This window comes from Protopterus annectens, chromosome 16.part0 (genome assembly GCF_019279795.1).
Source record: "Protopterus annectens isolate FY-2018-M chromosome 16.part0, PAN1.0, whole genome shotgun sequence".
Lineage (NCBI taxonomy): Eukaryota > Metazoa > Chordata > Ceratodontiformes > Protopteridae > Protopterus > Protopterus annectens.
The window spans coordinates 680,537,176-680,559,055 of NC_056750.1; the positions used below are offsets into that span (position 1 = coordinate 680,537,176).

Genomic DNA, 21,880 nt, shown 5'->3' on the forward strand with positions numbered 1-21,880 from the left:
AAGGTAAGGCTGTGAGTTGCAACCTCTCATGGTAGGCTAACTCTGTCTAAATTTTTACAAGAACAGGGTTGCGTTACACACACATTCATAATTTGTGCCCAAAGATGTTTCTGAATTTACCTTGAATCAAGCCATCGATCTTCCTTTGTTCTATCTTGATCCAAAAAACAAGGGGGAAAAAATCTATATACCTTAGAAGCTCACAAGGCAGCTCAAGTACTATCTTGACAGAACAAAAGGTTTTAGGAAAGGTCAGACTCAGAAGCAAACCATCCTCTGCCATTTCTGTTACTCCCACCATGGTAAATCTCTTACAGGCAAGGTTAAGGCTCACTCAACTAGGACCTTATCCTCTTTGATGCCATTTTGAAAAGCGGTGAACCCTGAAAGCATTCCAGAGCAGCCGCCTCATCCTATGTTCATGCCTTCACAAAGCAGTACAAATTGGATTCCTTTTCAAGATCCAGAGCAAGCTTTCCATTCTTATCCTTCCACCTCCCAAGTAGGGTAAGGATTGGGGATCTACCAAAAATGCCACTGAGGCAATGAAAATGACTGACATAGCACAGTTGCATAAGTCTTAATTACCTGTAATGGTAGATGTTCAATTTCCTCACCACCTCAGTGGTACCACTCAGCTGCCATCCACCAGATTGTCAGTGTCCATGGCAGGTAACCCAAAATGCCACTGAGGCAGTGAGAAATATGAACATCCTGTTACAGATGAGTAGGACTAATGCAACTGTACTTTCTCACTTACGTGTCACAGTGGCATTACACTTTCCTGTCATTGTCAACCACATAATTTCTAATATACCTCAGCATCTTACTGCTCATCTTTGCATAGACAATGTGTCACCTTTGTATAATTTCCATCGGCTTTCCTAGTTCATTCCTATCAGAAACAATGAAACTTAGATGTCATGTTCTGGATCACTGCATCAGTTTAAGTGCTATATTTCATTACTCTTACCCCATTACTGTCCATGTCCTTATTAAAAATATGTTTAAACACCTTTATTAAAATTGCACATTTTTAACTGTGATGGATAGTAATAGAAAACAAAACAATCCATTGTAAATATTTTAATCAGTTTCTTATATTATACATGTTTCTTTTTTAACAGTTATCATTCACAACAACATTACACTCATTGCTCAAGTCCTACCTTCTCTTAAACAAATGTTAAATAAATAAATAAATAACATTTCTCTCCTCCTCTTCCTGAACATTATTTTGCATGTATTATTCTCTCAAAGTCCATTTATTTCTGTATGGTTTGCTCATTTCTTTTTCTAAATATCTCATCTGCAATTTATTGTCCTTTACAATATTCAACAGTTGAGTTACAATTGGTTTAGATTTTAATTCCATTTCTAGTAACTGACTTTTGGCAGCCACTGGCATTAAACTTACTATGTTTAGGCAATTCAGATTGTACAGTCCAACTCAAAAGAATAATTCCCTTAGTTACAATCATTTGCTGTATCAACATTTTGAGCAAAGTACTCTGTAGTGAATTTTTTTAATTTGCCAACTCATTATATTCCCAGTTTCCTCTCTGTTTCTAATCCCACCTCTAGCAATTCTTATCTACTAAGAAAAAAATCTGTGAAGTCTGTTTGGGGTACAGAGATACCTACGCAAACACTTTCATGCCAACAACCTATTACTTCTGGATTTTGTTGTATAGCCATGCAGATGTCTTCCTATTGGTCTTTTTTACATATTGCCCTTCTGTTTACTTACGAATGTTTCCTAATCTCTTCTGATTGATTATTATAGTTATATATTTTATATGTGCTACTAATTATCTCTTTCTTAGAAGCAGCTTTTGTTGTAGACTCAACTAAAAACTCAACCAGGGCTGGTCTTTCACTTAAAATTCCTCTGTCCCTTTCTCTTTTCTTATGCTGTGTTACTAATCCATTGTAGGGCAGGCAGCCTCTAACCCACGGTCCAAACTTTCACTTGGCCTCATTTGATTCTATTACCTTTATCTTCCTAGTTATTTGTTCCCAAAGCATTTTCTTTTTATAATTTTCTCCAATAAATTTCAGCCCCTTCATGCATATTTTCTTTCCCTCTACTTGTAGTCATCTCTGTTTGTAAAATCTCTTTTCTCCATTCCATTGTTGGGTTAATTCTTAGAATATTTCTGCTGTTTTATAAATATAATATTCTTTATGATTATTCTTGCCCTTAAGGGCTTGCACCAAGAATCCTTTCCTCTCCTTAACCGTTGAACCTCTCCCAGTTTCAGCATCATGCTTTTCCACATTGATTTGCAGCCTTCTGCTTGTATTATGAGCCTTAGCTATGTAGCTTTTAAGTTTTCCTTCAAATCAAGTGATACTAAACCACCTTGTTCTATGGGATGAAACAATGTATACCACTTAACTCCTGCCCCTTTCCCCACCCAAATAAATTTCTTGAACATTTTATTAACAATGGTCCAGAACTCTTCTTTTGGTAGATAGAAATATGCCTGACCTATGTAAAAAAAAAGTTAGGACTAAAAACATTTTTACTGCTTTCATCTTACAATCCATATTCATAATCAAGAGCTTCGCTTCTGAATTGTGTTTTTGTATGATCTGTTGTCTCTTCCCACATATCCTAAGCTGCCATAGTAGAATCATTTTAATCCATACACCTCAGTACTTCGTTTTATTATGGCCACGTAAATATGGGTATTGCTGAAATAATTGATATGGCCGTGTAAATATATGGGTATTGCTGAAATAATTGATATGTGGATATATAGTTTGCCATTATAGACTTTGTTTTAACTTCATTTATTTTATATCCTGAAAAGACTTGAAACTATATCAAAATGTTCCACAACACTGAAATGACCTTTACTAGATTTATGAAGTACAGAAAAAATATATGTGAATACGGCTAGCTTTTCTTGATTACCATACCAGTTAAATCCCTTAATATGCGAGTCCCCTATTTTCTTTGTCAATGACTGCCAGTATAAAGCAAATAACAGAGGGGAATGAGCACATCTCTGCCTGCTTCCCATTTTCAAACACATCTTCTTGGAGAGAAACTCTTCAACCTTAATTCTTTCTTCTGAACCTTCGTATACCTTCCTAATTAACTCTTAATCTAAAAGAAACACAAATGCTGCCACTTCCATGCTCATAACATCCCAGCTGACTATGTTGAATGCTTTCACGGCTTCAAGATTCACCAACAATAGCAGTGTTTTCTTACACTCTGCTCTCTATTGGATCATCTTTGTTTTATTAATGTTATCAAATGTTTGCCTCTCCTTCACAAAACCATATTGATCCATATATATCAACTTTGGCAACACCTTTGCTATTGTCTTAGCTAGTATAGATGTAAAGTTTAAAATTAGTATACATGAAGCTGGGTTTGGGAACCTTTATCCTCTGAGTAATACAGCTAACGCAGCTTTCTTCCAAGATACTAGTGCTATCCCTCCTTTTAAAATATTGTTAAACAAAACTTTTCAGATCTTTATCACCATCTTCCCTCCTAAGTTCCAAGCTTTCACAAGAATACAGTCTTTTCCTCGGGGCTTCCCTGCTGATTATCCTTGTTAAAAATCTTTGTTTAATCTTCACAACTTCTCTGCCATCTACTTTTAATCAGATGGTGTCAGCCTGTTTGTTTTTGATCGTATCAAGTGGTGTCAACCTGTTTGTTTTTGCTGTTATTCTGTGACACACATCTGCTGCCAGGGGTAGTAAGAACATGGGAATTTCATTGTTTGTGAAAAATTTCAGCCCAAATATAGATGTCATTCAGGAAAAAGCTTAGCAGTACCAACAGCATAGTTGTTCTATCATGTTTATGTGTGATTGGCCCATCTTTGTACTTGGAAAGGATAGTCATTCCTGAGTTCATTCTGTGACATTAAATTGGCCCAGGCAAATGCCTTTTTGCCCTTGTTAGCTGTAAATCCAAGTGGAAACTTTACTGAGTCCACTGACTATGTTGCTTGAATAGAGGCAGATTGCTGAAAGTCTGCAATACTTTATTAGATTTCTAGTAGTGTTGCAAGAGTCATTGTTGTTCAGTTATTAGAGAATGGGTGACCTGTAGCTCACACCCTGACTGGAGAATGAACATTCGCCAACAGTGTGTTAATCTATAGGTAATGCCCACTGAAAAATGAGTCTACAGCTTCATGTCAGTATATAAAGCTGCTGTGGAGCTCAGACTGAAAAAAAAAACTAATGGCCACCATTATTTTATGCTCACTAAGCAGCGCTTTTGATGTTTAGTGTGTGTAAAATAAAAAAAAAATTAAATAAGAAAGCATATGTGTATGTGTTTGTGTATGGGAGTGAGAGAGAGAGAGTGATCGAGCTATTTTACATTTGCTAAGTTCATAGTTTCATAAGTTCCATTTGCTAAGTAGTGCTTTTGCTGTTTAACTAGTGTAAAAAAAATAAATGAACCAGAAAAAAAATGTATGTGTGTGTTTCTGTTTGCGTATGTGAGTTATTGCATGCATTAAAGAGAAGACTGTGTGTGTGTGTGTATGTGTGTGAAGAGAGTGATTCAGCAATCCCTGGCAGCAGCTGTTAAGAGGTTTGCATACCTCTCTACATCTTAATTCAGGATATCTGGATAAGTCTAAAATAAACTGGGGACAAAGGCTCAAAATGAAAATATATTTTAAATGTTGCTGTTACAAAATCACAAAGTTAATTGAATAGGATTTGTGTTAACCTCTGCATCAGAAAATACATGCTGTATGTGTGTGAGTGAGATAGACCACTGACAGTAGCAGCTGTAAAGAGGTTTGCATACCTCCAGACCTTTCAGCTGAAGAAATCTGGATAAAACCTAAAATAAAGGGGCAAGAAAGGCTCAAAACTAGGAAAAGATTTTAATTATTGCTCTTATAAAATTACAAATTTGCTTAAATAAAAGGATTTCTGTTAGCATGAATGATCTCCAATGACTGGCATCTGAAAAATAATAACTGGATATTTTTTAAAGTGTTATACTTTTGGGTGTAAAATGTACCTCCAACACCATTAAAGTATGCTACAGCAAGTTTGAAACATTAGGCGGAGGAACTATTATACATCAAAAATATATAAAAAGGAATATTAAAAATATATAAAGAGGAATTGAGAGTTCCCTCCCCCCACACACTACTGCAGAGGTGTTAAAGCTGTCACTGCACTGAGAGATCCTTGCAGAATCAATTTCTCAAACTACAAAAGAAAGCCCTGAACAAAGGTCTGCAATTTAGTTACTTTTCTGGCTGGGGTTGGATAACTTCTACGTATAGTGTAAAACAAGGTCTGAGCCAAACAAATCAGGGTGATTAAAGACAGAAAATAAGCAGTCCTTTTACAGAAGGTGAAGAACATAACAGTGACCCTTCCAAATCCCCTTATATGTCGATGGCATGGGAATTCAAAGTTACTTCCTTGTGTCTGGCATGAGTCATTCAAAGCATTATGGGAAAGAGAAGGCTTGAGGGAGTACAAGATCACATTGATACATCAAGCCCCATTAGTAGCCATGCTGTGGAAAACAGGCTAAATTACAAATAAAGCAATTAGGAAACAGAAAGGGTGAAAACATTTTTTTTTAGTTCTAGGGTGGAGTTTTCCTTTAATTAGATAGAATGTGTGATGTTTGTACTTGATGGTATAAAAACATTAATTTTCAACTTGATTGTTCTGATGAAGTCCTGGTGTAACTTGTAGACAAAAGTGCTCAACTGTTTTTATTTTATGTATTTACCGTTTTAGTGTTAAATTGTGGCTGGTGGTTTAGTCTTTGGCTACCTTTCCTTTGGCTATTGTTGGTGTCTGGTTCGTGGTTTACCACATACATGCAAAACCATTTTAAGAAGCCTATTCCTTTGCAGACCACCATACAAATACACAGCCTCTCCCTGAGACTTGAATTCTCTTCTCAAAAAAAATTACTTCCATGCCATTTGAACCTGTAGCAAAAGTGAATCTTAAGTACTTGTCATTGAAGGCACATTTTCTAGTTGTTGTTACTTTAAGTAAAAGAGTTTCAGAACTTCATTCTCTTTCACTGAGGCCATGCCACAGTATCACATATTACACAGAAATAGAAGAGAAGTTTTGATTAATCCATTTTTATGTCAAAGGGGCCTCCAGAACATAACTGAACTTGGCCCATTAATCTTCCTGTATTTTTCTGCAGTATGCAAAGTAGATTTCAGACTGCATTGCTTGGATGTCCACAGATAACTACATTTCTGTTTACATCTAACAAGGCAACTAAGGCAAGATTATCAAAGTTTTCTTTCCTTTACCACTTGTTGATTATGTAAAAAAAGTGGTTTAATCACATTGACCAGGTGGCTATCTGGCTGTATTTCCTTTTATTCTTCTAGTATCAAGTCTTTGTCTTTAAAACCTAAAACAGACTCAGCAAGTGCTGTGTTGTAGTCTTCTTGCATAACTTTTCTAATCACTGTATGTTGGATAGCATAGCTATATCTTGGTCAAACTCTGGTTCAACTAACTTGAGACATGATACCACTCTACCATCTTCTGCTAGGGACTCCGTCCAGCATATTATAGTATGCAGACTGGATCAGCTTGGATATGAAATCTTTGTTCTTACCATAATGATTGTTTCATTTGATCCTCTGTATGCACACTGTAATGCAATTTCCCATGTACCCTCCATCTACACTGTCACCTTTGCACTGATATGGAAGTAGATCCAGAGGCTCTTGGGTCATGCTTCACTCCTTGAGCTTGATATATCCTATCACATAATAAAAGCAGCTACATTCCTCTTGAAGAAAAAAATACATTGTGGGGAGTGGGAGGAGGTCAACCTTGTAGGAGAGGGAAATATTGCCAAAGATAGGATACGTAGGATACCTGCAGTGACCAGTCCAACATATTACATTACATCAACAGAGGAACAACTGTATCTACCATTATGATGAATATATAACTTTTGTTTATCAAAACATATGAATGACATCAAAATATGAGTTTTCATAATGACTGAAGAAGACTGTACTTTATACTTTTCAGTTATTGATGTTGAACTGGTTGTGTGGAAAAGATTTTAAATTATAACAAATGCAGTATAATGTTTTGTGGTCCTGTGATGTCAAACCATATAATTAATCTTAAGAAATACATTAATTAGTAATTTAAATGGTTACAGGGATTTAGAAATTATAAGAGCATGAGTTTCAAAGACAATGCTGCTTTAATTAGCTCTAAAACCTTGAATGTCTTATTTTTAGATGTATAACATCTAGGTCTCCTGAATCATTAATATGTTAGGACAACTGCATACTACAAATCCATGTGTCATTCCTGTTATAAAGGGAAATTAATTTCCACTGAAGGTGTTCAAAGAAAGTTTACTAAAAGATTCCTGTCTTTTGGAAAATGACATATTCCCAAATACATCACTTTCTGAGCCTTTATTCTATTTATCATTTTGTAAGGGGTGGGCTTTTATTAGTTGTTTTGGTACTTGCATATTATCGCAACCATATTCCTCACATGTCATAACTTCTGATGTTTTCCCGAAACACTGTGTTAACTTAAGGAGGGGTGTGTAAAGTCTTAACTACTATTCTGTCAGCTTGTTTTTTCACGTAGGAAGAGGAATAACAGCAAAATTCCTCTTCCCGGGTAGCCTCCTTTCCTGACCGAAAAACATGACTGCTTCTTGCAAGTGGTCATTAATGTTACAAATGATGAAACTCAGGACGTCACCAACAACCAAAGTGGTCCATTTCCAAGCCGTTTAAACATATTATCTGTTGATAGCGTCATCTGCAATTGGTACATATTTCTGAGTCATTCAGCATTCACAGCACCTGCTGTTACTAGTGTAAGTGGGTGTTGGGAGTAAACAAGTTCAGAGTAACAGTACTATCTGTGAGAAGTGGGAGAACATTTAACACCCATGCACTTCACAGAGCAAATGAAGACGGCATCCAGGACTACAACATTTCACCGTTATTGCTCTTCCTGCCTCATACCCAATATGACACAGTAATATCTATTTGTTTACACACTCCTTTTAAGGTTAAGAAACATTTTCTCGCAGAAACAGAAGGAATTATTCCACCTTGCAAATGTGGTTGCGATAATATGCAAGTACCGTTATTTTTTTATTTGCTTGTTAACCTGGTTAGTGCATTGGTCTGAGGACCCATGAGGTATCAAAGAATCACATTATGAAGCACAAATGGAAAAGCAAAACAGATGTATGCAAACACGTTACTGAGGGCAACAAACAGTTATGCAGCATTTTAAAACTATTGCACAATATCTGTTGATAAAGAATGAAAGCACTAAGCTGGGCAGTCAAAAATGAGATACTTAAGCAGCTTGATATTGTACAGCTGCTGCTGAATAAGTATTATTTCATCATGATATCACTATGTAAAAGCTAAATGAAGTAAAATCATTGTCAGAATTACATACACAGTAGCTGGGAAGTTATATACAGGAGATATTGCCTAAAACTTGTAGATTATGTTCATCCTGGTTTCATAAAGCAGTCACTCTTTGTTTTAGTAAGGCTGTTTTTTTAACAAATTTGTGAATGTCTTATTAGCGTCAGTACCTCTAATAGAGTCCAGAAGGGAGTTGCAGACAGTAGGGGCAATTTTGTAAAATGCTTTTTCAGCAATGGCTATTGTATATTGTGGCCTACAAAGAGCTGTAGTAACTCAGTATAGCCTTTAAAATGAAATGTGAATATTATTATGGATTGAGATGACAAGAGAACAGATCTCTTAGGGATAACAATTTATCACTTAAAATTGATAGATACAGAAGTAACAAAACAGCTAGGTTTCCTTTCCAACTCACATTGTTTATTAGAAGGATAAAGACTATGGATATGTTAAACTGTCCAGCAGCACTACCACACCTATAACCTTTAAGCACATTTGCAATATATCTGTATGGTGCAAAAAAAAAAAAAAAAAGACTGCTGCATACCAGCTATAACTTCTCCATACTCAAACGCGAACTCTGGTAATAACTGTCTAGCTTTATCAAAGACCTCACTAAGTACTCTGACTTTAGAACCCAACTGAAGTCCTATCTAATCAAGCAAAGCCAGTGTATGTTTTAACAATATCGCCTAACAATTCTCATATCTATATGTAAGGTTGACATTTACTTCCTCTTGGATCCTGACAACTGCATCTATATCTTTCATTTCTGTTCTGCTATACATACAGCAGAGACCTGTCATAGTAAACATGCACAGTCTTACTGTATATTTAATTTGTTTAGCTACTTTACCTAATAAAATTTCTGTACTATTACTTTCATTTACTTGCTGTTTTCTACACATTGTACTTTGCATTAAACTTTTCTTTCTTTTGTTTTCCAGGCTGGGGTGTGCAGTTTATCATGTCTGATCAGTGCCCTTCCCCAGTAAACCTCCACATACACATTGAATCAGGAGTCTGTGTTTTAATATGGCAGCATGGGGAATAAACACAGGAAGTACAGCATTTTCAAACTAAATAACTATTGAAAATGTGCCTCCTTTCCACTATGTGTCCTGGATGTACAATCTTCGGGGTCCAATCTATTATGTGATTAGGTTGTACAGATGTGCAGGCTGTACAAAGTTCAGGGTCTGATCGATTGTGTGCCCAAGCTGTACAAACTTCACTGTCTCAGCCACCACGTGTACATGTTGTACACATTCCTGCCTCTGAGCCACCATGTGTCCAAGTTTCATTTACAGACTTAGACTTCAGAAGTATATGAGGACTATAGGATCACCTACTTTCTGCATTTTTGGATGTGTTCAATAAACCTCTTCATCATAGTAAACATGCAGATGAATTTGTTCCATGTACTGCAAGAACTTCTTCACATTCATATGAGAAAATCTCCAGGCTGTACATAAATCTACAGGTTTCTGTGTTTTTGTATGTTTGTTTTATGGCAGATAAGCCAATCTTAATATTTCTCTCCTCCTGTTTTTGCAAAATGCTACAATATAAGCCACTAACCTGCAGAATAATGTAGTAGAAATTATACTTATCTTAAATTTCTACTTTTTTTCATAGATGAAGTAGATTTGCTGGACAGGCTGGCTTCTCAGTCCTCAGTTCTCAAAAATATTTCTGTTATGGAGGAGGAAGCAAACTGCAGTGTACTATACATTGGGCAATACTCCACACTGAACATACCAACCAGAAAAGCTTTTGGCCTAAGGTATGAGCATTCATTTTTCTTTTCTTTTTCTTCATTTTTTTTTCAGCCTGGCCTTTGTATCCCGAGCCCTTTTGAGATCTAGAAACTGTAGTAAAATGTGTGCTGTTCTCCACTGAACTTAAGAAACCTGCAGATGCGTTATGTAGCAGAGACCCCCACAGCAGATTACCTGAACAGTTGAAAGACTCCCTTTCCAAATAAGACATTCTGCATTAGTCAGGAGTTATTTAACAATGCTGCAAGCAGTGACCATTTAAGTATTTTGTATGCATCTGTTGTTTAATATGTGCATGAATTTTTGGTGTATATTAGCCAAGGTTTTATAGATTATTAGTTGAGAGACAGACTAAGGTGAAGCCTGCTACTGCACATCTTGTGGGAGCCTCAGCCTGACCATTTGTTGCACAAACATTACCATTTATCTTTTTGCGTCCCTAGGTGTGGTCCCATGCTTTAGCTTTGAATACTCCTAACAAGTACTAAAACAGACTGGCATACTGACACAAATATGAAACAGCAATGTTCCTCTAGGGAATAAAATGCCTCTGTTAACCACAGTGTACAAGAGCTGCATGTCCATAGAGTTACTGTATTCACAGATCAGTCAGCTGTTTCCTGAATTTTTAAAAGCACAAAGTCTTGTTATGCTTTTCCATCATGACCTACTTTATGAGCTTTGTATGGAGTTCAGTGAAGGGTGTGTGGTCAGTTTTCATTATTTTTCAGCAAGATGTTTGCACACTTCTATGTCTTTGTGTGCCCTCATAGTTTTGAGTGAAATGAAAGTGTAGCATAAAGTAAACTAATTGTTTTACTAATTGCGTCCCTCATCTAGATTTGCACAAATAATGAAACATGTTGCATGATTAGTTGCCTTGCCTTCGGTTTGTGTAGCTCGGATGTCTTCCTACCAGCATTTCTCTTTTGTGTCCCAGTTAAAAAGGTTCAGGTATCTGTTGGTATATTCTTTGAACCCTACCTTTATTCATGCATGTGTTTTGAGAAGTGTCAATCCCTACTTTTACTTACTGTGCCTGTCCTCTGCATCCCTGTCACTTCGTCCGACATGAAGTTTAATTTCATATTGTTTACTTTGCTGATCGGCAGCAACAGTATAAGCTCATTTTATTTTCTTCACAAGGTAAAACCTAGTATTGTGTGTTAACTGCAAAAGTATGAACATAAATCTGTGCCCAGCATATTGAATACACCTGGCATTTCTCTTTCACATGAGCAATTAAGACTAATGTTCTAGAAAAAATTGGACCAGAACATCATTGCTGTTGGAGTACTTGCCCAGCAAGCATGCTGTGCTTAAGAGACAGTATGCTGGAAAGAAATGTATGACTTAGATTTTGCTGCTCATCTTCATGTTACTTATCTTCCTTTTTACTATACATGTATTTCACCTAGTTCTGAGATGCGGACATTTATGGCTAAACTCTCTCCTGCTTTTCTGACTTGCAGATCTGATTGCCTTGGAAGCCATAGCCTTCTTACTCCTCCTCACATTTTACTGCTTGTCATTGCAGCATCACTTGAAGACTGGGACGTGGTAGTCCATAGGTGTTTAATAGGCTAATAACCACAACGGCCTTTTTAAGGCTAGCCATGCATCCCATATCTAAGTTCTGATACCCTTGATAAGTGTAAGCATGGGCCTGGGAGCTGAACCATTTACAGGTTACCTGTGTCCATTAGAAACATAGGTGCCAAACCAGGGATGAATTTCCAGTTTCCCATCCAGTTTTCCAAGTTGCACTTGAATTGGGTAAAAATGTTTTGTCTGTACATCTTGTGTATATCATGGAACTATTGGGATTTGAACCTATGGATAGTATACCTCCATGTACATCGATATACTGCTCAGCCAGTTGAGCTAATCAAGATTGATTTTGTTAGGTATAGTAAAGATGGGCCAGAGAGCAGCTGTTGAGAGTGGAATCCTAGTTATGCCAGAAGAGATGGTGAATGTGAAATGGATCAGAAGGTCAAACACACTGCGGGTTACCTCTATCAGAACAATTTAGGACAGTTTACTGCTCTACAGTGGTCTACAGCACATGGCCATTAGGTGAGGAAAACACTGTCCTCTGAGAGATTAAGGATTTAAGGAACGAATATAAAGGCAATGATTGCTATGGCTTTCGGCTCACTTGAGCAGGAGGCTCAATCCAGTAACTTTTCTTTTATCAGAGAAGAGACTTGTCCTGGACATCGAGAGCAGGAGAGTAGTTGGAAGCAGTTGGTATCTCTTGCTTTTTGGATGAGGAAGTTGTTTTCTTTTTGCAATTTATCAGTTATAATTATGAAGCTGGTGTTATGGTGATGGAGCTTTTAGAAAATTGTAATGCTGCTATGTTCTGGTCAAAGCAGTGGTTCATGCTAGTGGGAGGTAAATGGTTAAGAAGAGGGACATATTTCAAGAACAGTAAGGCATGCATTTTAACAGTAGTTGGAAAACAACTCATTAATAATTGTCGAAGTATTCTTTAATGGACTGAATAGTTGATGTATACTGCAACCTAACTGGAAACAGTGATTTCAAGAACAGTAAAGTAATGGAAGAAAGCTCGGAATGCTTAAAATATGACATTTAGTCTGGAATTGTAGCTCACTATGTGGATAGGGAAGGCTGAGTAGAACATAACCATTTTACTGTCTGATTAAGTATTTCTGATTTTTCTTCCCTGTGGGAATATGTCTACTGTGAGGTTGGCAGAGTGTATTGTGGGCCATTTTGTCATGTAGCAGTCAGTGCGGGAAAATAAAGATAACCATTTTCAGTGTCATAAAAATATCTTACCTTGCTTCAGCTCCTTTATTACTAACCATTTTCAAGAAGAAAGAGCATGCCCATAATTTTGACTAGGCTATTTTCCTCCCTGTTTATAAAGAGATGTTTTTCTGAAATGATTTCCCAATATTATAATGAAATTTTCATGGAGTGGTTAACAGATGGTGAACTGTACAATGTTAGAGAATCCTCCTAGCTTTAAAGGTTTTGGAACATCTGCATTTTTTATATCATTTTTTGAGGCTTCTATTATCTTACAACCATGAAGGTCAAATTTCCAGTCAGTCTGTTTTTCTTCCTATCTTTTGTATGTCAGGAGAGAGAGACAGAAAATCTGGAAATGCCACTGTTGTCTGACAAGCTTAATAGAGTTTTCTAATGCTGCTAATGAAGACCACCCCCCTTCCCGTTGGTTGCCAGGCTGTATGCCATGCATTGTGTGTGATGTTGGGGTTGTTTCATGCTTTCACAGCCTTGTGATACTTTGTTGGAATGTAAGTACTCTTTGTTGGGGCCTGATCCTGTAAGTGCCCCTACCTGATGCCCTTCTGGGACCTCACCTAAATTGCTTTGCTGTGCCATTAACACACACATCCTTCTCTGACTAGTTCCTCCTGTACTTTCAGTGCTTTTTAAACCTGTACCATCTGATGCATAGTTAATGCCAAATCCCATACACTGCACAGTAGCCGCTAATTGAATTTTAATTTTGAGGTATTAAGTAGAATTTACTACAATTGTTAAGCATCTGATTGGGTTTGTTTGTTCTGATTTCCTGCTAGGAGTGTATCATATAACTTGTTTACATTTAAAATCATTCTCTAGAGTCTCCTTGATCCTTTATCTGTTTAAACATTTCTGCAGTTTTTTCTACCTAAGTAGTGTTGGTAGTGTAGCATTGTCCATACTCAGGCTTGTGTTTTGGGCCTGGTTGTTTGTTAGTAGAGGCTGTGTGTTTGAGCACATGCCCCAGGTCATCATAGCTTAGCCAAAGCCAGTATAGCATTTCAGTGAGAGTGAATTGTTTGTGTTTATTGGCTGACTGGGGTTGCCTGGACTACGCCTTGGAATAAGCACCTCATTGGTTCTTTCAAACTTTTTTTAAAGTTGTTTTAGGTTTCAACTTTGTTACTTAAGAAGTTAACTTGTGGCTGTTTCTGCCATTTCACACTGAGCTAATCGGAGGAAGGGCTCTGAGCTAACGAATCTGAGATCTATAACATTAAGTATTCTGTTTTTTGCTTATTTCTGAGTTATTTATAGCACTTTTATTTTACTCACCATGTGTGAGGTATTAAGTAGAATGTTCTACAATTGTTAAGCATCTGGTTGGATTTGTTTGTTCTGATTTTTGTTTCCCACCCTCTCTCCCTCTTGGTATCCTGTTTTTATACTTGGCTTTGCAGTTGCCCACCCCTACTGTAAATTTGATCTGGGACATTCCTCCCAGTGTAGTGTCATTACCTCATTCTACCTGTTCCAGAGAGAACATTTGAGAAGGCCAACCCAGTTAGCATCTGCTCCTCCTTTCCCCTTTCCCCTTTCCACATAACAAAAAAAAAAAATTCTAAGCTTGTTTCCTGCCTTTCCTACAAGTTGTCTAGTCCAGATACAGATTTGCTGTATCCAGGACTATTTGTAAGCTTCTGAGCCTACAAGCCTTTCTGTGTTGGAGGGATGCGCTCTAGCTTAATTTTGTTTCTTAGAACTAGCCAGTTTTCTAGTTTCAGCACTCAAATCTGTTTATTTGAGCTCAGCACTTGTTCAGAACTCATTGTAGGCACTAAATAAGCTACAAATTACTACAACACTCAACTTTCCTCACTTGTCTAGAGGAAAACAGTGTTTAGTACTTAATAAATAAGAACCTATCCAGGTATGTCTAAGGGTCAGCTCCCAATGTTTTCTCCTGTCTACCTGATGAATCTGGGCATCTTGGGGCAATGCAGCAATTGTCTCATGTACACAGACAACCCTCTTTTCTTACCACCCAACACTACAACCTGTGAGAGATGCACTTATATAACCAAACTGGAAGCAAAGCTCTCTTCACCTAAGACTGGACTAGACAGTCAAGAGGAGAAGGTAAACACTTGCACCACACCACACTCATTTCATAGTCCCTCAAAACCTACACCACCAAAACACACACATAGAAACACAAAACACACACCTACATTCATGGAGGCTCTCAAACAAAATCTACCCAAGCAACGGGGACCTCCAAAGCAGAAATGTAAGCAACTTCCACCCCCCAACACACCCCAAATGACACATAGCCCACCAACTCAGTGTGCCACTCAACCACAGCCCATAAGGCATAACAAAGTACCTAACACTCTAGTCATAGGTGACTCTATAGTCAGGCACACTGCTGTTCCAGTCACCAGGCTAAACAAGGAGAAAGTCACTGTCAGCTGCCTATCGGGTGCCAGGATCCACCACATTATGCATACACACAGGTCACTCCACAACAAGTACAAATATGACTCTGTCATTGTCCATGTTGGTGTGAATGACCTGTGATGTACCTCCCTGGACTACATGAAAAGAGACATGGAGGAGCTTTCTGATCTTGTAGCCCAGGCAGGTATGACCCTAACCCTGAGTAGCATCCTGCCATCACCCAGAATGATACCACAGTACAAGGACAAAATGATTGACTTCAACAATTGGCTAAGTTTCTGGTGTCATTCTAAGGGGATCCATTATCTGTCTGCCTAGGATGACATGATCGACAAACCACAATGCTTTGCCAGAGATGGCCTGCACCTGTCGCCCTTGGGATTCCGGATACTGGCTAAGGCTCTTGCCACCCCTATAGTGCCTTTTTTAGGAATGATTCAAAATGACAAATTCACCACCGTAACAGGTACAAGCAAGCAAAATCTGAAGGTAATGGTACTCAGTGCTAGAAGTCTAAACCTCAAAATGCACTCACTTGAGGCACTCCTTAAAATGGAGAACATCGACATCTGTGCAGTGACAGAGACCTGGTTCAAGGCTCCAGAGAGCACCTCTGCATTACCAGGCTATAATTCATACCACACCTTTCGGCCACCTAACTTGGACCGAAGCACTAAAAGTGGAGGTGTGTCAATATTCGTTAAGGATATCCACACCTCCAGGCTAGTTGCTCAGCATAATGCATCTGAGATTATCCAAGTGCATCTAACTCTGGGCAAGACCGCAATGCAAATTGTAGCTTGCTACAGATCCCCCACCATGCTCCAGGATTCCCACTCCTCATTTCTTGATACACTGGAAAATATTAGGGTACAACCTAACACCCTAATAATGGGTGATTTCAACTACCCCACCATTAACTGGGAAAACTACTCATGTCCCAACTCTTGTGCTTAACGTTTTCTGGAATTCATAAATTCTAATGCCTTGGATCAACTTATCCACACCCCCACCAGGGGCAGCAATATCCTAGACCTGGTCATTACCAAAATGGGCAACCGGTGTTCCACAGCATTAGGTCAATTCCTCATTGGTCAGATCCGACCACAAGCAAATCACCCTAGATATCCACCTCCCAGCCCCACCCCTTATTAGGGAAACCACCGTAAAAAATTTCTCCAAAGCCAACTTCACACTTCTTAAGACAGAACTGGCAAACTTCACAACACCCATGCTGATGGATAGTAGAGTTACGACTGCTGAATCCTATACAATTGCACTTTATAAGCACTTACACGAGTGCATGGATCGTGTAATCCCTAACAGAACTAAGATGCTATGCTCCAAAAAAAAAAAAGAAGCCAATCTGGTGGTCCCCTGCTATAAACAAACTCTACAACAGAAGAAAGAAACTGTTGCAAAAATAGAGTAAAATCTCATGACTGGAGGAACTCCGTGGTCAGCCTCAGTTAGAAGCTGAGATCCCTCATAAAATCCTCCAAAGCTAGTTACGAAAACAAAATCACCACTGATTCTAAAGACAACCACAAAGCATTCTTTAGCTATGTCAAGAATCTCAATGGCAACACTCAGATCTGCTCTGAATTACAGCACAGTGGCACTAAATGTACAGAACCAACTGATATTGCCAACATCCTGGCAGATAGGTTCATTGCTAATTTTACCCCCTCACATCCCCTAAAGGGCCCATTTCTACACCGGAAGAATGCAAAGTACTTGCAATCATGGCTGCACAGGTAAAAAACACACTCTCCAAAGCCAAGAACACAGCATCCATGGGACCTGACAACATCCCATGCTGCATTCTACATGAACTACAGAACGAACTGGCACCCCACCTAAGTACCATGTTCAATCAAAGCCTCACCTCAGGCTTTGTGCCCACTGAATGGCACACAGCAATGGTTATCCCACTCCACAAAAGGGGAGCCACCATGGACCCCCGCAACTACCGTCCCTTTAGCCTGATGAGCCTGGTCTGCAAGGCTATGGAGCGTATCATCATGGAACTTATAAACAATTACTTTGGTAATCTCCAAAGTCTAGACCCTACCCAGTTCGGGTTTGTAAAAGGCAGATCATGTCTCCTAAGCCTGATAGATGTCACCAAAGCTGTAGATGAGGGTAAGGTGGTGCACACAGCCTATCTAGATCTCGCCAAGGCTTTCGACACCATCCCCCACTCTGGAATTATAGACAAACTCACTAAACTAGGTATAAATCCCTATGTCACAAGATGGGTTGCCAACTGGCTCACTGACCGAACCCACACTGTGAAAGTAGCAGACACTAAATCCAACTTCAGACCAGTGACTACCACAGGGTTCAGTCCTAGGTCCTGTCCTGTTTGGTATCTACTTCTCTGAAGTACAGGCTAACACAGAAGGTCTTTGGCTAACAAAGTTCTCAGATGACTGCAAACTAGGAGCCATAATCAAATCTCCTAATGATGTGGGCATCCTACAAAAGGACCTCACTGAGACAGATGCCTGGTGTCAAAGCCATGGCCTCTCAAGCTCAATGCAAAAAAGTGCATTGTCATCCCTTTTGGTAAAAACTCTCTACCCATGAACTACCACATAGGCGGTAGTCTACTTAACACCAAAAGTGTGATAAGAGACCTTGGGACACAGGTGGACAGTAGTCTCTCCTTTGATAATCACATCGCCACAGTAGTCAGGAAATCCTTCTACGTGGCACACCTCATCACAAAAGGTTTCTCATCCAGGAAAAAAGAGGTCATTGTACCCCTCTACTCATCACTCATTAGACCCATTATAGAGTACAACGCCCCTTTTGGTATGTACCTCACAAGACATCTACAACAACTGGAAAGGCCACAGAAATACCTCACAAAGAAGATTACTGGCCTCAAACAGATGCCCTACGCAGACCGTCTCAAAAAACTCAAGCTTTACTCTGTCGCATATCGCCGACTCAGAGGCTATCTCTACCTAACATAGAAAGCTATGTCAAACCAAGAGCTGTTGGACATGCTCCATGTAAAGAAATCCCAATCCCTCCGTGCTACATGCTCTAGGGACCCAAACCTTGTCACCACAATAAACAGAACATGCTGGAGGGATAGATTCCTGTCTCAGAGACCTCCCATACTCTGGAACAAACTACCTATCTATATCAAATAAAGCTCCTCATTAGCACTCTACAAAAAAAATCTTGATGATTGGATGGGAGATAGGAAATTCACCCCGGGGATCACTTCTGTGGCTCTGCTTGACAGGGGCACAGGAAAAAAATTTTCTTGGATGGCAAAAGCCAGGGGACCATTTGGCTGGGCATATATAGGCCCTAGGGCCAATAGCTTAGTACCTACCTATGAACCTATAAGAACATTTTCATTTTTACCATTATTTTCATAGCACAACATTTAACATTACCGAAAATAATGTTTGTCATGCTCCACCTCAATAAAGAGACAACACACCAAACAGACCATTGACGACTTTTCATTGAATTCATAAACAAAATAATTTATTGCATCATTTCAATTTATTTGTTAATCACAAGAAAACATCCTTTAACCATTCATCAGGGTAATGTACCTCCACTCACCCTGCCCGAATAAGCAGTGTTCTCACCTCCCACACTCTTATGCTTAAACATCAAGCCGTGTCTAATTGCTCACTTTCAACCCAAAATCCTTACATTCATATAAACACCATAGGGGGAAGGAGTATCCAACCACTCACTTTCACCCCCCCCAAACCTCCTTACACCAAACCAAACACCAGAGGGGGAACAGAAGATGGACAAGCCTGCCCCCTCTTCTCCACCCAGCAGCCTGACCCAGGCTGCCCCCCCCCCCACCCACAACACCAGCTTTTCACCAGATCCTCCAAAAATAAACCCAAATTCTAATTAAACAGATCTAATCCAAACTTGTTCTGGTGCACACCATCCTTTGTGAACCACATGGGATCCCTGTCAGCAAACTCCGTTTGGTCTATCCTCTGTATGCCTACTGCCCCCAGCTGCCTCTCCAACCTAATGTTTCCGTGCCCACTGTACTGCCATAAAACTATTAGCATGCCTCCAAAATGGGTGGGGTATTATCTCAGACCACACAAAACACATACTTGGATACTTCTTTAAAGCAATGAAATCCTCCCTTATTTGGTACATCAATTGCAGCTTTGGAATTAAACCCAAATCATTACCTACTGAATGTACCACTAAGACTTGAGGAAGCCCCACTTTAGATTGTATAGCTGCAAACTCTAGCATAAGCTGATTCCACTTGATGCCTCTAATGCCATGCCATCTGACCCTCCACCTGAACTGATGCAAACCTAAATCTGAACCATTAGTCCTAACTGCAGCCCTCCTCGCTGCCCAATAAACATATGAGTGGCCTAGGTTGACAATCTCGTCAACATAACAAAAAAAAAAAATTAATGACCATTGTCAATATTCACTATCTAATATAAGAAAAAAAAGGCATTTGAAGACCAGTGCTACAACCTCTTAATTACCTCAGTTGAACTACCTTCTTTTGCCAAGTCTGAAGTTGTACCAATCTGAAAGAAATGGGTAGAAAACCTCTCATCCATAAAACCCATACTGTGGAGGGCCCTTCTTATTACATTTATTAGCTGGCCACCCATTATCACCTTACCCCCTTTGATCAGTAAACCAGATTATGTGAACTCCCCCTATAGGATGCTTTGAATTTCCTTGTCCAAACCACTGACACATCTGGTCACACCTGTCTTTCCCCAAAACTATTTACGTGCCACTTCCAACCTGATCATTCTTAGATTTCTGCAACCAAATGTGAACTGCCCCAGCCAGTATCATGACATCCTCCCAAACCAATGACCCCAGCAACTCAGACACTCTAAAAGCCCCAAAAAACATCCATAAGCTCAATGTCACCCATAAAAAAATAATTAACTGATTCCCCACTCACCAAAGCTAGGCCCTGTAATAAAACTTTCAAAACTTGCCTTATCACCTGCCAACACTTTCCCCTTTTTAAGCTATCCACTCTACCCTATCCTTTCAGCATACCCCCAATTGTGTGGGATTTAGTGAAATCACACAACCTTGCCAGATGAGCAGATATACTGATTGTAGTCAAGTCCACCTTAACCCACTGCACTGCCCTACCTTGTACACGAGCCCGAGCTAAATATCGCAACAGCAGTCCTTTCGACCAGACTCCCTCATCAGGCAGCTGTAAGATAAATGTATAAAAATCACACAATGCCCTACCGTATGCCCTCCTGGTAGATGTTGGTTTCCCAGGACCGTTTGACAAACCCTCCTGGTCACTGTAACCCAGTCCTCCACATGTCATCTGGCAGTGCCTCTGGTGGTTCTGCTGCCATCAGAGCTAACTACTAAAACCTCGATAACTGAAGGTGAGACGCTGTCAGCAATCCCATTCCTAGCACCTGCCACATACATACCTGTAAAAGAAAATCTGAACCACTGCACTGTTGTCTGAATTAAATATAACCATCCTTCCCCTCAACTGCTCCTGCCCCAAACCACAGATGAAGCCCTAATCGGCATCAACTCTAAGAAAACATCCTTCTTCCAATCATCCTTCCACTTTGCTGTTGACGGAACAGCAAACCACTCACCCCCCCAAAAAAAAATGTCCCCATACTAATACCTTCTGCTGCATCTGTAAATAACTACAAATCCCATCAACCAACCCACTCCAACTGTCAAAAGAAACTCCATTAAACTGCTCTATAAATGACAACCAAATAGTTAAATCATCCAGTGCCAACTTATCAAGTCTTGCCCAATGATCCTTGCCCCCCCCCCTTTGAACAGAAAGGCCACAGAGCCACAAAAGTATGACCTGGGTGAACATGGAAATTTCAGAAGCCCTAAAAGCTCCATGACATCCTTAACCCACACTTTATCCCTAGCCTTCACCAAGGATATCTTTCATTTCAAACGGGTTATCTTTTCCTTCAATAGACAAAACAATCCATGTTCTGCATCCAACAACAACCCCAGAAAATCGAATGACTTCTCTTCACCTTCCAATTACTGTCTAGCCAATGGGACCCATAGTTCTTCACCCATCCCCACAAACTCCCACATACTTACCAGAGCTCCCCTCAAGCCTTTTACCTACTAAGAGGAAGTCATCCTAGTAATGATCTGCCCTTTGTGCCCACCTGCTGCTCCCAAATCCAGTGTAAAGCCATGCTAAACTTGTCAAAACTACAAAGCATCCCATTGGCATAGCTTTGTCAAAGTAAAACTTGCTTCTAACCACCATGCCCAACATTGGCAAATCCTCCTCTCGTACCAACAGAAGTTGGAAATCAGATTCGATATCCACCTTCACCAACCACGGATCTTTAAGCCCCCTAATGACCTGCACTGTGTTGTCCAACAATGCACAACTCACCTTAACCACTCCTACTGAAATAAAATCATTTATGGAGTTCCCCTCTG

The 21,880-nt window shown here is 39.4% G+C and overlaps 1 protein-coding gene across 1 annotated transcript in view; it reads left to right on the top strand.

The window, feature by feature from the left end:
• LOC122790646 (collagen alpha-3(V) chain-like) overlaps positions 1-21,880 on the top strand; it is a 283,997-nt gene that overhangs the window by 37,384 nt on the left and 224,733 nt on the right. Inside the window, exon 2 of the mRNA XM_044058170.1 lies at positions 10,065-10,212. Coding sequence (XP_043914105.1) covers positions 10,065-10,212 — 148 coding nt within the window. The remainder of the gene's footprint in view (positions 1-10,064; positions 10,213-21,880) is intronic.